Genomic DNA, 18,146 nt, shown 5'->3' on the forward strand with positions numbered 1-18,146 from the left:
AATGCATGAAGGCCTAAGAGGACATGATAGTTTGGAGAACTAGGAGAGTCCACTAAATGTGGAGCTTAGGATCCACGGGTGAACAGAATGGAAAGGATGTCAGCAGCAAGTCAGAAAGGATCAGAAAGTCAGGTATGGAGTTTGACCTTTAACAGAATGCCCCCCTCAGGGCTAAAGTTATTCCCTCCATTCTTACCAAATTCCTATTTGATTATTTGTTTACTGGTCTTTCCCATTGAACTATGGGTCCCTTAAGAGCTCAAACCCAGTGTCTTGTTCTTTGAATTTCCAGTGCCTAGGATTTAGGTAGCACATAACTAATGTGGAAAGGAAGGGAATTCTGCAAGGACACACAGCTACTCAGTAGCAGAGGTAGGACTCAAATATCAGTCTCCAGAGTGTTTTTAACTGTTTTACCACATTCCTCAGAGTTGGATATAAAAGTAGGAATTTAAATCTTTCATTTACTTCAGTCTTCATTGTACTAGAGTTTTTCCTTTCATGGCTTAATGAACTTCTTGTTACTAGTCAGGCAAATTCAAATCTCAGAAATACTTAGTGAAGATAGTTTGAACACTAAGGATTAAGTCATTATTCCATATATAATTTTTGGCAAGTTACAGCCTGCGCTTGGCTTTACACTGTGTGCAATTTGATCTCATCTAGTGTTATTGCTGGCATTACAGGTACACATAGCAGTAGAACATTACTCACTCAAGACAAAACAGCAGTAGACCAAAGAAGGTCTAAATTGCCGAACGCCTTAATTCAGACAGGCAGGAAAATGTCTACTATACCATTTATCTCATGACTCACAAAATTTATCTAAGAGAAAAAAATCTGTGTTCATCCAAACATGACAAATGAACATCATTTCGATCGGGGAGTCACAACAGGAAATACTTGAAAGGTCATCTCATTTCTATAGTTATGCATAGATTACTTAAAATGCTTTCTACTATTTTCCTGGACTTTAGTTTCTCCCCATTCCGACTCACTCTATATACTGTTGACCAGTTAGTCATCCTAGCTCTGCAACTTTGGGCAAGTTACTTAACTTCTCAGGGTCTCAGTTTCTTCATCTGCTAAATGAGGGGGCTGTGCTAGATTAGTGCTTTTAATACTGTGCTACTTAAGCCCTCGTGTCACTCAGAAGTGCTTTGGTGCCTTCGGTGCCACTGCACAAGTTGGGGAAAAGATGGGCTGAGTTGGCAGGCTTCTGTGTATCTACTTCAAACACAGCAGCCCTTTTAAAAACTATGGGCCTGTCTAAAATTTGGTTTGGAAAAAGAGTTCTGCTACTACAAAAAGTTTAAGTGACATTTTACTTACAAGATTTCTAAGGGCCCCTCTGGTTCCCCTAAACTAGGATTTTTTAAAAAAAATCTCTCATACACAACAGGGATTTAATGTGATAAAGTGTTTACACACAGAAACACAATAAATGACTCATTTTTATTATCACTTTTTTTCTAACCACTTTTTAGTCTTGGTATTATCTCAGTAAGATGCAATGCAATACTTAAAATGATGATGTGAATATATGATATGCACTCTGAAAGTAACTGGTGATTCTCATGAAAACTGTCATTTTGAAAGCCATAGAAAAATGGCTTACAAAGTTCAAGACCAAATTCAAATTCTGCATATTTTTTTTTCTCTCTTGGGCAACAGTAAAACTATGTCTTAATCCAAGCAAATGTGCAGGAACGAATTATCTTTAGTGTCACAATTACTGTTTCTAAGTCTCCTTCACAAGTACTATCTTTCTTCTTTGTATTCTTGGCCAAGGCTGACCCTGAAAGTTCAGTTTACAAGACTCATTAGAGGTTCCAGACAAATGAAATTCGTGATTCACCAGAGCTTCCTTTCCTCCTCAGCTTCTAAAGCAGGTTGCAAGGGAAGGCATATTAGAATCACCTGGGAAGCTTTTTCAACCCACACTTACGCCCCACTCTCCTCTCCTTCTTGCCAAGCACTGGTTTAGCTTGGGGCTTCATTCTGTCCCACATGAAAGGCCTCTCCATCTTTTTAAATCCTACTCAATTTAAGATAGATGGAGTAAAAACAATTGAACTTAGAAGACACTGGCTTTGTCACAACTCGTTGGGCAAGTCACTTATCTGGTCTCCGGATTTTTTCCTCTGATTTTTGAGATCCTCTTCCAACTTTGAAATTCTGTGACTGCATGTCATGTCTAAGAAGCTTTCTGACTACTCCTAACATAAAATGATTTGTCATTTCTTGGGTTTCCAACAACCTATGCAGTACAGCATATCCCCTAGTTATATACTGTACTATATTGCCCTCTAGTTGTTTTTACATGAAAATTGTTTTCTTCTCAATGATAGTGTAAACTACATTTAGTTTAAAAGCTTATTTTCCAGGGCAGGCAACATGCATTTTACTTAAATTAAATCTCCTAGGACAACTGGGGGTGTGTCCTATGGTAATCAGTACATATTTATATTGATTTGTTCAAAGCAGTGAGGTCCCTTCTTTCAAAGTCCTGGAATTATATTTTTACATCAGCGCCGTACAGTAGCTGTTAGCCACAAACGTAATTCTAAGTTTTCTAGTAGACACATTAAAAAAGTGAAAAGACACAAGTGAAATTAATTTTAATAATATGTTTAACCCACTATGTACAAAACATTAGCATTTCAACATGTCAGTGTAAAAGTTATTGAGATATTTTACATTATTTTTTCGTAATAAGTTCTCAAAATCCGGTGTATATTTTACATTGAAAGCACATCGGCGACGAGTAGACACGCGTAAAGCAGCACCTAGGGTTTGCTTGTTTGTTTGCGCGTTGTGTGTCTGTAACAGATGCCTACTACCGGTAATAGGCAGCCTGGTAAAATGAGTCCATGGAAACGGTTGCTAGGTTTAGCTAACAGCGGCTTCTGGCAGTTGTCCGACGCTTAGGTAACAATGGAGCCACTGGACCAATGTTACGCCCCTTCCGGTTTCGTTGCTGGCAGCCCAGCCCATCTGTCCCAGGGCCGGAAGTGAGGTCTTCTGTGTTCTTCCTTGCCCCAAGATGGCAACGGCCGTAGGCGCGTTACCGCTGCCGCGGCTCCCCGAGCTGTTCAAAACCAGCAAGCAGCTTCTGGATGAAGTGGAAGTCGCGACTGAACCCGCCGGCTCCCAGATCATCCAAGCTAAGGTGTTCAAGGGACTGGCCCTCCTGAAGAAGGCTGCCGAAATGTTATTGGAGCTCGACTTGTTCAGGTATGGGGAGAGGGTAGTACGACTGAGAAAGTAGGTAATAATAGTTACCAAGGGCGGAACCATTGATCCTGGGTGCAGGAGAACTTTAAAACCCGGAGCCTTTCTTTCCTTCCTCCCACTGCGACCTTGTGTACATTGTTTACATTCTCCACGTCTCTTCCGAGATACTTAATATCACACGACTCGGTTCCCTAGTGTTGGCTATTTGCATAGGCACTGGGTGTGAGCGCTCAGCCACTGTCAATGAAGAAAACTGGCAGCTGTTCCCGGTGCCTCCTCCCTTTGTCCCACCCCCACATCCACCCCAGCCCTTCCCTCCCCCAGGAAGCCAGGGCCAGAGTTTGAATGCCCAGCCAGACTTCACAGCCTCCTCTTTGCTCTTTCCAGCCGAAATGAAGATTTGGAAGAGATTGCCTCCTGCGATCTGAAGTACCTGATGGTGCCAGCATTTCAAGGAGCATTCGCCATGAAACAAGTCAACCCCGGCAAGCGCCTAGATCATTTGCAGTGGGCTCGAGAACACTTTTTAAACTACTTAACTCAGTGCCAATACTATCATGTGGCAGAGTTTGAGCTGCCCAAAACCAAGACCAACTCCGCTGAAAATAACACTGCTAATTCCTCCTTGCCCTATTCTAGCCTCGTTGCTATGGCATCTCAGAGACAGGCTAGAAGAGAGAGGTGGGTCATTTGAGGACTGCCCAATGGCAGTGCTGTTGCGGGGGAGGGGTGCATGTTTGTTTTTTTTTTTTTTCCTGGGGTGGTGGGAAACAATGGTGTGTGTCACTCTTGGGTTCTTATTTAGCATAGGCCCTGGTGAGAGCAAACTCCTGAGTTTTTCAAGAAACCTCTGCCTTGGTTGAAATGATCATACCTAACTGTCAAACCCCTAGCACCTTATGGTTGCCAACAACAGCAATGTAGTTTAGCAGAGTGTCTCCCAGTCTCTCCCACATCACAGCACAGCAATACCCACATGGTACAGTGAGGTAAGTATCTCTGAAGGGCACAAATATCTTGTAGCTATAGTCCACTTATGGTCAATTGATTGAGAAGCTCTGTTCTAACAATACTGGATGAGATGTGTAACATCCTGAACTAATCTTAGTATTGGCATAGCTTCATTATGTGACCTTGAACACCTTGCTTACTCTCTTAGTTTAGTTTTTTTTAAAAAGAGTGCTCACAGTGTTTAGGAGCTCTGCTAGGCACTGGGGATTCAAACTGAGTATGGGCGTTTGTATGAATATGGGTGGTCTCTGCCTTGGAGGAGCATACGGTGTGGTGAGGAAAAGAGGCATAGAAACAGTATAAATTATAAAATGATGTGATAGGGAAATGCACAAGGTATCATGAGAGCAGACAGGAGGGGCACCTAACCAAAGAGGGAGCAGGAGAGAGGAGAAGTCTCCCTGGACGAGGTGACTCCTGTGATGAGTTGCTTAAGGATAAATAGGAGTATCATCTAGAGGAAGAGGAAAGGAGGGCTTTAGCCAGCAGAGATAATAGCATTAGTAAAGCTACAGGGACATTAAAGACCGCAGTGCTGGGGTGGGGAACAACCATAAGCAATTAGGTGATGCTAGAACACAAAGTGGGTGGTGAAGGAGGGGAAAGAATGATGCTGAAGAATTTGTAGGGTTCAGACCAAGGAGAGCTTAGGGTGTGAGGAAGGTGAAAGAACGACCTTGTTCCTGAGAACTTGGGAAGGGGGTTTGAATCCCAGCTCCAAAATTTAATCATTCTGATTTTGCGTAGGTCGCTTAATCCCTCGGTGCCTTAATTTCCCCAGATGTCAAATTGGATAATAATAGGTCCTATAAGATAGAAGAGAAATGCATAAAAAGCTCTTACATTGTCTGATACAGTAAGCACTCAAAGTCAGCTATTGTCATATCTTTGTAGCTGAGTACAGGTCGTGGAATGAGAGACCTGGGTTTGAGACCCAGCTTTACTTATAAGCCATTGGACTTTGGGTAACTTATGTAACCTGTCTGAGTCTCAGGTTTCCTCATATGTGAAGTCTAAGTAACAGTGGTACCTATCTCATAGGGTTAAGAGGCATTAATAAAATAAACCACATAAAACAGCTAGCACAGTATGTATTACCTAGTAAATATTCTATAAATGTTACCTATTACTAGGCCATGCTAAAGAGCTTGAGATTTGTTTGGTGACTAGGGATCCACTGGAGGTTTTTTGGTTTTTTTTTTTTTCCTTAAAGAGTAGCAAGGTCATATTTGCATTTTAACTAGCATACTCTGGCAGCAGTTAGGAAGCATTCTGAGGGAGAAGATTAGATCCGGGTAGGTCACAGAGGTGATGAGACCTTACTAGTGCAATGGCAGAAGGGATGGAGGGGATATATTTATTTATAGGGTTGAATCTGCAGAAAACGATCAATTGGTTGTGACAGATAGGGTAGAAGGAAACAGCAAGGAAGATGTCCACGTTTCTGATGTAGGTGGTTGGCTGTGGAACTCATTGAGATGGGGGGATAGAAGAGGAAGAACAGATAGGGGAGAGTATGAGTTGTATATTGAGACATGTTGCATTTAAGGTGCCTAGGAGACATTCAAGTCAAGGTATCTGTAGCATGAAGCTCAGAGGAGAGGCCTGGTCTAGAGAGCTGAAAAGTGATTGATTCAGTTAACATATTTATTGAGACTTTACTGTGTGCTAAGTAATGGAGATCCAGACAAAGTCCATATGCCCTCATGGAGCTCTTGTTTTGGTGGAGGAGGCAGACAGTAAGCTAGTAAATAAAAATGTGATTTTAGGTGGTAAGGGCTTTAAAGAATAATAAAGTATGGGTAAGAGCTAGTGAGTGACAGAGAATAATTTTTGAGGAAATGGGATAGACTGATATGAAGTGGAATTCAGTATCATGTCCTTTGTAAGAAGGTAGGGGCAGCCCCTTGGGATATAACAGGTAGTTTAAACAGTGAGTTTGGTATCCAAATAATCATAATATATCCAAAAAAAAAAAAAAAAAAAAGACTGTAAATGCACTAGAGAGATACAAATGGTGTTATGGACAAAGACCAGGGAGTGATCACATCTGGTTGGAGGGTTAAGGAAAAGGTTTCCGAATGTAGTAGCATTTGAGGTGAGACTAGAAGGATGGTTAAACATTGCAAAATACAGGTTAGCCTGAATGTAAAAGTAATAATACTCATTGTAGAAAGTTGGAAAACAGAACATTTTTTAAATTAAAAATAAGTCTTCATCCTAGCACTCAGAGATGATCTTTGTTAACTATCTGATTTATTTCCTTCCGGATATATAGTTATTATAATTAATAAATTCGGAAGAATACCATAAATATAGATTTTTTTAATCCTTTTTTTTAAACCTAACATCCTGTTTTGATTTCCCCATGTCTTTTGAAGCCATGGTATTTAATGGTTAAATAGTATTCCAGCTTAACAGTCATATCATAATTATTTAAACTAATATTGTCAAATGCTTAGCCTGTTTATGGGTTGATGTTTTATTTGCTATTCTAAGTAATGTTACGAGGAAACATAACTGCATCTGTCACTGTTCCTGTAGGACAGATTTCTAGAAGAACCAGTGGCTAAATCAAAGGGTTTGAATATTTTGACTCTTGATGGTAATTATATTGCTTTCCACAATAACAAAGTTTCAAAGTATGTCCCACTGCAACAGTACTGAATGGCAACACTTAGAAAATCCAGATGGGCAAGCAGGAAAGATACCTCATTGTTTTGATTTGCATTTCTTTGGTTAGAAAGCTTGATCTTTGAACTTTTTTTTTTTTTTTTTAATGCCTGACAGATGAGATACCAACACTATCTTTTCGCTAATGGCTCCCATATTTATATCACTAACCCAGACCTCTCCTGACTTTGAACACCATACGTGGATGTTTCACAGACATCTCAAACTTAACATGCCTTAAATTGAACGGCTGGCTTTTTAATCCCCAAATGTGCCCCCACACTTATGTCTTTACCATCTCAATAAGCAGACCACCACTCACCCAGGTTTTAAACCAGAAACCTCAGAGTTAGCTTCAGTTCCTCCCTTCTGAATTGCCACATCCAGTCCATCAACAAGGCCTGCCAGTTCTAGCTACAAAATGTACCTTATGTCCTTCTGTTTCTCTCTCCACTGTCATACCTTCCTCTAGGCCACCAGCATCTCTCACCTGAAATATCCAAGCCGTTAACTATAAAGACCTGGATGATCTGGCATCTGCCTCTCTACAATCTCGTCATATATCATACTCCCCTTGTTCACTAGACTGCTGCCGTAATAGCCTTCTTTCAGTTCCGAACAGATCCAGTCCTTTCCTTCTACAGAGTCTTTGTGCATGTTGTTCTCTTTGCATGGAATGCTCTTCGTTTATCTGTCTTTCTGGGCTTTGTCTTTCTCCCCTACTGGAATGTATACTCCATGAAAGCAGTAGCCATTTCTCTCTTGTTCTCTGTGGTATGTCTAGCACAGGGCTTGGTATATAGAAGGTGCTCAAAAAGTATTTATTCTTGTCAAGCAGGGGGGAACAATATGAGCAAAAGCCCAAGGCAGGGTAGTTGGAGGTATGTACAGGAAATGGAGAATAGTCTGATTTGTCAGAACCTAAGAGTAGTATGGTTGGAGGACTGTAAGGACGTGAGGTGTATGGGACATTGAAAGGGAAGAGAGGGGCAGAAAGACAAGTTAACGTGTTATAAGAGTACTTAAACTGGGAAGAAGTGATAGAAATGAAGTTACAACTATCAGAGATATTAGTTTTGCAAGAAGCATTTATATGATTAGAAAACAAATTGTTCAAATCCTTATTTAATTTCTGTAAGTCCTCCATCCCCCACCTCAGGACTTTACACACTGAGGCCATCCTACATAAAACACCTGAATGGTATGTGCTCTCTCTCCCTCAAAACCTGTTTCTTCACATATCTTCTCTACTCTAATTCCCATCTTTGAGGCATAAGTCTTGATTAACTCTACCTACATTCTTTCGACAGAAATGGAGAAGTAGAAGCTGGGTAAGTAATGAGTCTAGTTTTAGATTTACTGAATTTAGGTCCTAAAGTGACAACTGGACAGCCATGTCTATAGACAGATGTAAATGTGTAACTAAAACTTATCAGACTGTTTTGCTGCTAGTGCTAAAAATTCAGGAGTGTCACTGGGTGTGGATAGTTTGCCAAGAAAAAACATGTAGAGAGAAAAAAAAAAAGTCAAGGGCAAAACCTTGGGGCAAATTAAGGGAGAAAGAAGAGGAAAGAAAGAGCAGAGGTAAGAGACTCAACAAGATACAGGTAAAAGTACTTATAGAAAGAAGCCTGGGGAAGAGAGAGAACAAATGTCATGTCCTCTTTGAAGCTTCTCTCTACCTGTCTCCCCTCCCAGATACTGTAGCACTTAGTTTATGTTACTTATAAGGGCATAACAATCTGTTATTTTCTAGACTTGGAACTTCTAGAGGTCAGAGACCTTAACTAATTATATCCTTAGTATCCTAATTATATCCTGGGTACCCAACCAGTAATTGTATCATAGTAGGTACTTGAGGTATCTTTGGGAAGGACAGAGTGGTCATCAGAAAGATGGAAGCAATATAGTATAGCAGAAAAAGCCTGGGCTTTGGAGTCAGACCTGGGGTGACCAGTCCAATTTCTGCCACCTAGTAGATGGGCATCATCTAGCCCTCCTTAACGTCAATTTTTCCCATCAGATAACAATATATTGCTGCTTACAAAGCACTTTCATGAATATTGTTCATTTGATCCTCTTAACAGCCCCGTGAAGCAGATATTATCCCATTTTAGAAATAAGGAAATAGGCTCTGAGTACTGACTTCTCCAAAGTTACATGGCTGGTAAGTGGCCAGGCATTAAACTCAGGTCTTCAAATTCCCAGTTCTATTGCTGTTTAGAAAAGAGAGAAGAGTGGTCATTTGAAAAGGCAGAACATGGATTGAGGGAAGGTGTTTCTAGGATAGGGGAAAGGCACCAGTAGAGTGAAAAATTGTAACTGCTAATGACAGGGCGGATGATTGATTGAGTGAGGCTTGGAAGAATGTGGGTGGGGACAGGATTTATAGCCAAAGTGGAATGGTAAAGACAACAGTAGCTCCTTAAAGGCAAGAGGAGAGGAGGAAAGGTGAAGCTATAGAGATTTTAAGGTAAAAAGGGAAATTGAATTTCTACATTGGCTGGCCATCTGGTGAGCATGATGGTGGCATGGAATCCACAAAAGATGAACAAAAAGCTGAACAAGAGTGACCGTTCCACTGAAGTTTGATCATATGAATTTGTGGTTGACTCATTTGACACAAATTTGTAATTCGTTACCTCTCTTCAGCAGCTTGGGGACAGAAAAGGGGAATGAATGATGAAAGTTGCCCAGAGTCAGAAGGGTGACAGGCAGTGGGGAATTCTAGGGTGATAGGGAGTGTTCGCATGCAGTGTCTCACCATAGGAAATCTAGAACAGTAACACAGGTCTAGGACAGTGGTTTACAATCTGTTCCTTCGAGCCCTAAGATTCCACCACAGTGCCTGGGTAGGGGGCATGTTGGGAGCCCTCCTCTGATTTAAACAGGGCGGATTTTATCTTTTATTACTTTTTTTTTTTATTACTATAAGCTCTCATAAGAAGAAAGGGTTCTTCTGCTAAGACAGAAAGGTTTAAAAAATACTGGCCTCAAAGAATAGGAGTTCAGGAACTTAGAAGTCCCAAAGATGACTAGGAGCAAAGTCATAGAAGCAAAGGAAGTAGAGAAGAAGGAAAGACCAGAGAGTGTGACTAGACCACATGCATGCAGAGGATGGGAAAGGAAGCACAGGAACCTTATTCAAAGGCCCAGTAGACTAACCAAGAATATACCCTTGATTACATACATTCTAAGGCCCTGATATATATATGTGCGTGCGTGTGTGTGTGTGTGTGTATGTATGTGTGTGTGTGTGTGTGTATATATATATATATATATATATATATATATATATACACATATATATATATATATATATATATATATATATATATATATATATATATAGTTTTTTTTCCCTGACTTAGGTGCATCCAGGAAAGAGGGTGGGGGTAGGAGTGGCACCAGAGTTAAGTGTTCTCAAGTGATATCTGTAATAGCATTCATGAACTAGGAATTGACCTGTGTAGTGTTTGACTCAGAAGGCCACCTGTGATGGTGCTGTGACAGTTATTTGTAACATTACATAAAGTGCCCACTTGTTGATTAAAAGAAGCAGAAGAGCCTCAAAGTTTTTATAATAAAGAATGTTTCCAGAGGGGAGGTTCTTGACTTTTTGTGGGTCGTGGTCCTCCTTAACCTCTCCCCAGTAAAAAAAAAAAAAAAAAAAAAAGAAGAAGAAACATACACGTAGAATTCTATACAAAATTTGGGGGAGTTCAAGAACACCCCTCTCTCCAAACTCTGTCCATGGACCTCAGGTTAAGAACTCCAGATTTGGGTGAACACCCACAGAGGAGCGTCTGGTTCTGGATGTCTAGAGTGGGGTTCCAGACATAGATATTTCAAGATACTTCTCTTGGAAGTTGTGGAGTTTTCCCTTGGTTCCTCTCTGCCTCAAGACTTTACATCCAATAAATCAGCAAATACTGTTATATTTTAATTATGTCCACATCTCACCACCTCCCTATTTCAAGTCACTGTCTCTCACTTGGATTGTGGCAATACCCTCTTAATTGATTTTCCTGCTCCACCCTTGCCTCCCACCCCCCCAAGTCTACACACAACAGAGTAGTCCATTAAAAAAAATGTTCATTTCATGTATTCTATTTTAAAGCTTCCAGTGGCTTTCTCTTCTCAAAATGTCATGACGTTTGATATTTTGTGTCTTCTTGGCCTACAGGGTTCTACAAATTATGGCCCTGACTATGTCTCTGACCTCACTTCCTATTATTCTTCACTCCATGCCAACCACACTGACCTCCTTGCTATTTCTCAAACATGTCAGGCCAGCACTCTCCTACCCCAGGACCTTCATATTTGCTTTTCCCCCTTAGAACACTGTTTCAGATACTGGCATGGCTTCCATCCTTATTTCCTTGAAGTCTTTGCTCAAATGTCATGTCTTCAAAGAAGTCTCTCCTGATCACCCTTACTTTCACACCATCACTCTATCCACATTACCTTGCTTTTTTTGCTTCTTCAGAGCACCTCACCACCACCTGACTCATCTATTTCTTTTTGTCTGTCTTCTCACACTAGATTGAAGGCTTAAGGAGAGCAAGGACTTTCTTGTATGCACTGTTGTGTCTCAAGCACTGAGAACAGTACCTGTCACGCAATAGGTACTCAGTAAATAGTTGTCCAGTGAGTGATAGGTGACATACTAGAAGGCATCTTGAAAAAAGCAGGCAGGGTGGATATGAGTCTTCAGATTATACTAGGATGAGTTAGAGGAGTTGGAAATGTTTTGCCCAGAAGAAAAGAAGAGATGACCATTTTTTAGGCTGTTTCACAAGGAATTCCTGCATCAATGGCAGGTAAATGACCCCTAAGATTCTATGACTATTTGAAGCTGTAATTCCCAAATAGACATTGTATATACTAAGCACCCAACCTAGTAAAGGTTGATGTCATAAAATTACTAAGACACTCCCATCTCAAAATATGATGGGAAGAGTTGCTCAGATCAGGTTACTTTGATATTTTTCTAGTTTCAGAATGTATTTCTCAGCTTCTGCTGATACCTTCCTTGCCTTGTAGTCTTGAGAGAACTGCCTTGGTGGCAAATTCTGAGGTATAGAATCTGTATTTTTGCCTAAATGGAAATCGGTGTACCCGGTCATTTGTAAAGTTAAAATTGTATTGTGGCCTTCTTTTGAAGGAACACCTCTTTATTTTTAAGTTCATGGTAATGCGTTTCTGTGGAACAGATACAAGCAGAAGAAGGAGGTGGAGCATAGGTTGTCTGCACTGAAATCTGCTGTGGAAAGTGGTCAAGCAGATGATGAGCGTGTTCGTGAATATTACCTCCTTCACCTTCGAAGGTGGATTTGTATCAGCTTAGAAGAGATTGAGAGCATTGACCAGGAGATAAAGATGTTGAGAGGAAAAGACTCTTCAAAAGAGGTAAGCCTCGTCACTGTCTATATTGCTAAAAAAGCTACTGTCAGAGATTTGAATCTTCTAGAGGAGAGTAATCGAATTAAAATCCTTTTAAGTCTCCATAAAATCATTGTTCTTATTAAGATTAGTGGAGGAAGGCTGAAGGTTCACTAGGATAGCTTTCTTTCTAGCTTATAGTATTGTTCCCCACTGCTTTCTAACCTGTAACACACTTCCAGTCTTTTGTAATTTTGTGACATGCCAGGAGGGAGAGAGGCTTCTCTGAAGTGAAAATTGGTTTGGGCTGTGAGCAGTCATGACTGCTGAAGGAAGGCATAGGGAGGTGGGCCTTGAAAACCTGTACTTGACTGTAATAAACAGGAAGAGGGATAGGATGGGAATGAAGAAGAAGAGTGTAACTTGAGAAAGAGAAAAGAGTAAAAAGAAGATAAAGCAAAAGACATGGAATGTGTTTAGGTTGGGGGAGAAACCAGGATTTAACCTTACACAATGATACACTCTCACACCTTAGGTCACCCAAGTATGAAACACAGCAAGGACATCTCTGTGCACAAAATGTCGGGCATATTGGTAAAGAAAACTTGTTGTAACGGCACTTTGGCTGTCTCTAAAGATCATAAATGTGTTTTGGAGCTGCTACTTCAAAATATTAGGCTCTGCTGCCACTTTTTTTTTGGTTCACAATATAACATGAATTGAGTTCAATTTATCAGCTAGTCGCAGGCATTTAAGTCCTCAGAGAAACCTCTTGCTAATTCGATTTTCACTGATTAGCCCAGGAGCTTTTGCCTCAGGGTAACATCAACCTAGTTTCTCGTGTGAAAGGATCAAAGAATGAACAATTAGTATTCTAAAGCCTTAAGGCCCCTTGGGCATATCTAAATCAGTGGTTTTCAAGCATCATGAGGCTGGACTCTTCTGGATCCTCCCATCTCCTTAGTTTTTTTTGTTTTTATGCTCTCTCATTTGGTATTGGGATTGGCTCTGGAAGTGATGGAGTTTAGAACCAAGTGAACATCTTTTCTTTGATCTTTTCTTTGTTTTGGTGTGCCCCTGGACAGCCAAGTTTCCTTGAAACATTTCTATACACCTATATATGAAAGATACTAACCCATTCTTCCCCCCCCCTTGCATTTAGGAACATCCACTTCTAAAACATCCTAGGGAGCTCATGACAGTTAATAGCAAAATTACATTGGACAAGGTTTTAGCTGAAGGGTCTTCATAATTCAGCTTTAGCACTGAAGGCCAGGCTAAGGAAAGGGGCTTCAAATTCAGCTCAAGGGTTTTAGATGGAACATGGAAGAAGGCTTTGGAATCTTCCTCTTTGGAGGGGAGTATTTTAAAGTCAAGTAATTTTTCACTTGTGGTGAAATGATTCCTGGGAGAGCTTTCTCTTCCTTCCTTTCCAGCAAGATACTTGGGCCACCTCAGGAGAGCTAACCAACCTCCACCATTAGTATTCTGCAGATATATTTTAGAGACTGATAAATAGGGCTTTTCAAGCACCTAAAGACATAAGAGCCTGCATAGTGGGGTGGGCAGAATGACAAGTACACTTCTGATAATTAATTTCCTTTTTAGGCATCAACTTTTCACTCATCTCGTCAGGACAGGCATCCAGTGAAACCGTCTGTTCTCACTCGGAACATGGTCCAAGCCAAGTAGGTAGTATTAAAAAGTGGGTTGCCTTTGCAAGCCCCATGCTTTTATGGTTCATTTACAGTGCATGAGTAACAGAAGGTAATGGCTTCACCTGGGGAGGCTGTTCTTTCATCAGAGGGATATTATCTCTTCTGATACTTTCTCTGTCTGTCTTCATCAGACATTTCTCTCACAAACTCGAGCTTAAAAATAGGCTAGAAAGGAAACCAACAAAAATTAATTAACTAATTAAAAACAGAAAGAAGTAAAGAATCTAAGGGAGAATTGTAGACCTTAAAATTGTTTCCCACTGTTTCCTTCAGCTACAGTTCTCAAAAGGACATGTTTGCCTATCTAGGTTTTAATTCTGAGTTTTGGGATGCTTTTCCATAGGGTGGCAGAAGAGTCTTCTTCCTCTGTGTATCTTTTATACCCTCCAAGTATAAATACTCCTTCCATCGTATCATCACTCCTCTGTGGGGCGTTAGCCTCCAGGATTGCTTACTGAGAGATGATTCTGGGCTATTTATCTTCTCATGAAAGCTCTTGCCTTTAATTCTCCTTCCTGGATGCCTCTTTTTACATATCCTAACAGCAGTTTGCACAAATCCCCCAGAAGATAGCTGGGTAGGGGAGCAAGGATGAAACAGACACAGGATTTATCACTAAAGAGAAGAGGCTTTTTAATAGAGCTATTTATGTTTACTTTTCTAAGTGCAGTGTGATTCTTGCAGAGTATTTGGAGCTTGTTACCCAAGTCTGGCATCTATGACAGTGAATGACTGGTATGAAGAGCATCGGAAATTTGGAGCATTACCCGATCAGGGTATAGCCAAGAAAACATCAGGTATGGAGGGGTGGGAGGAGGGTAGTTATACTACTACAGTACTGGTCCCTAACTCTGGAGCAATTAAATTCAGACCAAGTATTTTTGCCTTTTAGAAGCAAAAGAAATCTGGACAAGGATTCTGAGTAATAGATTCTAGTCAGTATTTTATTTCATTTATTATTAAAATAAATAGCACATGATTTTGGGAGAATGGAGGCAGTGGGACAGCATAGTTTTCTAATTTCTCTAAATATCATGGCATAAAAACAGACTGAGCAGCTAGATAGCAAAGCCAAAAATCCATAGATAGCAGTTCTGCTTCTGGTAACAGTAGATAGGTTGTATCAGGCCAACCCCTCCTATAGATTACAATTACAGACTGAACAGAATATAACAAAACAGCTATCTGAAGGCACTGAGAGTGACCAAAATCAGACATAAACTGTAGGGCAGTCAACACTTATAAGAAGGGAACGGTACTTGGAACTTCTTGAGGGCAAGGACTTTGGCTTACTGTGTTCTTGGTGCTCAGTTTGGTAATTAGATCATGGTAGGTACTTGGAAGTGTCTTTGGGAGGGAAAGGTGGAGCTGCTAGTCATTAGAAAGATGGAAGCAATATGGCATAGCAGAAAAAGCATGGACAGATCTGGAGTAACCAATTACTCCTACCACTTAGATAGGACATCATCTAGCCCTTCTTAGCCTATTTTCCTTATCTCACGTATTATCTCACTTGATACTCTTAACAACACCATGAAGCAAACATTCTTACTCCCATTTTAGAATGAGGAAATGGTGTCTGAGAACTAACCCAAAGTAAACATAGCTAGAAAGTGGCCAGGCTAGGGTCTTAATACAGGCCCTAAAATTCCCACTTCCAATGCTGTTTCCACTGTAGCAAAGAGAAGAGTGATCATTTGAAAAGGTTTCCTGTTATTTGTATAGCTTTTCACCCATGGGCAGGCTACACTTGCTGTTATATGGAGGTAGGTAAAACTTGGATAGAAACCAGTCTTATTGGATGAGGAAGGAGAGAACTGAGTTCAGGGTGACTGTAGCAACTGAAAACTGGGAAGATATCCCAGGAGAGAACCACAGAGGAGGAGCCCTAATTGTATAAACCCTGCCCAAATCTCTGGCAGACTACTAAACTATACAGGATTGATGCCAAGCACCCTCGATAGAGGTAAAATAACTGAATGGATAATCTAGCTACTGCCCAATGCAGAGGAAACAGAATTTGGAATTTTCATTCTAGACAAATGAAAACTAACTAAAATGAAAAATCAGTACTTTTTAGAGGAACAAAACAGAATTCATAATCTCTACAACATAACCGTTCACAAAGTCTGGGATTCAGTCCTAAAATACTATACGTACGGGAGAAAAAAAAAGAAAATGTGACTTATAGTCAAGAGGAAAAGCAATCAATGAAGACCAACCCCAAGATAACTCAGATGTTGAAATTAGCAGATAAGGACTTTAAAGCAGCTTATTTCTATGCTCAAGGGCATAGGGGAAAATATACTTGTAATGAATGAAAAGGTAAGAAATCTCAGAGAAGTTGAAACTGCACAAAAAATTCTGGAACTGAAAAATACAATATCTGAAGTTTAAAAATCAAACCAGACTTATAGATACAGACAAAAAAATGGGTGGTTGCCACAGGAGAGGGAGGTTGGAGAGGGGAAATAGGTGAAGGGGATTAAGAGCTATAAACCTCTAGTTATAAAATAAATAAAGCCACAGGGGTGTAATATACAACATAAAAAATGTTGTCAATAATATTGTGATAACTTTGTGTAGGGACAGACGGTTACCAGATTTATGGTGGTGATCATTTCATAATGTATGCAAATGTCAAACCACTGTAATGCACCTGAAACTAACATATTGTACATCAACTATATTTCAATTTTTTAAAATTGGATGAGATTAATAACAGATAGGCAATGACAGGAGAAAGAGTTGGTTAACTTGATATAAGCCAATCTGAAAAAAAAAAAAAAAGATTGGTAAAAAATGAAGAGCCTCAATGACCTGTGGAACAATGTAAAAAGTTCTACCATATGTACAATTGGAATACCAGTAGGAGAGAAGAAAGAGAGAGAAGGGGCCATTAAAAAAAAAATGAAGAAATGATGGCTGATATGTTCCCCAAATCTGTGAAACACAAATTTTCAAATTTAGAAATATCAGTAAGCCCTAACTAAGCAGGTTTTAAATACAGTGGAAAACCAAGCATAGGCACATCGTAGTCAAACTGCCAAAAACAAAAGAAAAAGAGAATCTTGAAAGCAGCCAGAGATAAAGTACATATTACACACAGAAGAACAATGATTTGAATTGTTGTCACCTTCCCATTTGAAACAGTGGGTCCCAGAGATAGTAAAGCAATGCCTCAATTAAACACCCCAATTTTATTTATTTATTTATTTAATTTTTCGTTGCATTGGGTCTTCGTTGCTGCGTGCAGGCTTTCTCTTGTTGCTTCGAGCGGGGCCTACTCTTTGTTGTGGTGTGTGGGCTTCTCATTGCGGTGGCTTCTCGTTGCAGAGCGCAGGCTCTAGGTGCTTGGGCTTCAGTAGTTGTGGCACATGGGCTCCATAGTTGTGGCACAGGGGCTTAGTTGCTCTGTGGCACGTGAGATCTTCCCGGACCAGGGCTCGAACCCGTGTCCCCTGCGTTGGCAGGCAGATTCTTAACCACTGTGCCACCAGGGAAGTCCCTTAACACCCCAAGTTAAAAATGAGTAAAAGACCTTAGACACCTCACTGAAGAAGATTATATAGATGGGAAATGAGCATATGAAAAGATGCCCAACATCATATGTCATTAGGGAATTGCAAATTAAAACAACCGTGATCCCACTACACCCCTATAAGAATGGCCAGAATCCAAAATACTGACAACACCAAATGCTGGCATAGATAATGGAGCAACAGGGACTGTCATTCATTGTTGGTGGGAATGTAAAATGGTACAGACACTTTGGAAGACAGTTTGTCAGAATTAAACATTCTCTTACCATGCTATCAAGCAGTCATGCTCCTTGGTATTTACCCAAATGAGTTGAAGTTAGGTCCACACAAAAATTGCACACAAATGTTTATAGCAGCTTTATTCATAATTGCCAACATTTGGAAGCAACCAAGATGCCCTCAGTAGGCAAACGGATAAACTGTGGTACATACAGACAATGGAATAATATTCATTGCTAAAAACAAATGAGCTATCAAGACATAAAAAGACATGGAGGAAACTTAAATGCATATTACTAAGTGAGAGAAGCTAATCTGAAAAGGCTACATACTGTATGATTCCAGCTACATGACATTCTGG

The 18,146-nt window shown here is 40.3% G+C and overlaps 1 protein-coding gene across 1 annotated transcript in view; it reads left to right on the forward strand.

Moving 5' to 3' along the window:
• The first annotated feature begins 3,009 nt into the window (after positions 1–3,009).
• The window catches only part of LOC309653421 (immunoglobulin-binding protein 1-like), a 36,184-nt gene continuing 21,047 nt past the window's right edge, over positions 3,010–18,146 (forward strand). Inside the window, exons 1-5 of the mRNA XM_082448037.1 lie at positions 3,010–3,237; positions 3,625–3,918; positions 12,138–12,333; positions 13,915–13,994; positions 14,709–14,821. Of these exons, the coding sequence (XP_082304163.1) occupies positions 3,047–3,237; positions 3,625–3,918; positions 12,138–12,333; positions 13,915–13,994; positions 14,709–14,821 (874 nt within the window). The 5' untranslated portion in view covers positions 3,010–3,046. The remainder of the gene's footprint in view (positions 3,238–3,624; positions 3,919–12,137; positions 12,334–13,914; positions 13,995–14,708; positions 14,822–18,146) is intronic.

This window comes from Balaenoptera physalus (genome assembly GCF_965194825.1).
Source record: "Balaenoptera physalus genome assembly, chromosome: Y".
NCBI lineage: Eukaryota > Metazoa > Chordata > Mammalia > Artiodactyla > Balaenopteridae > Balaenoptera > Balaenoptera physalus.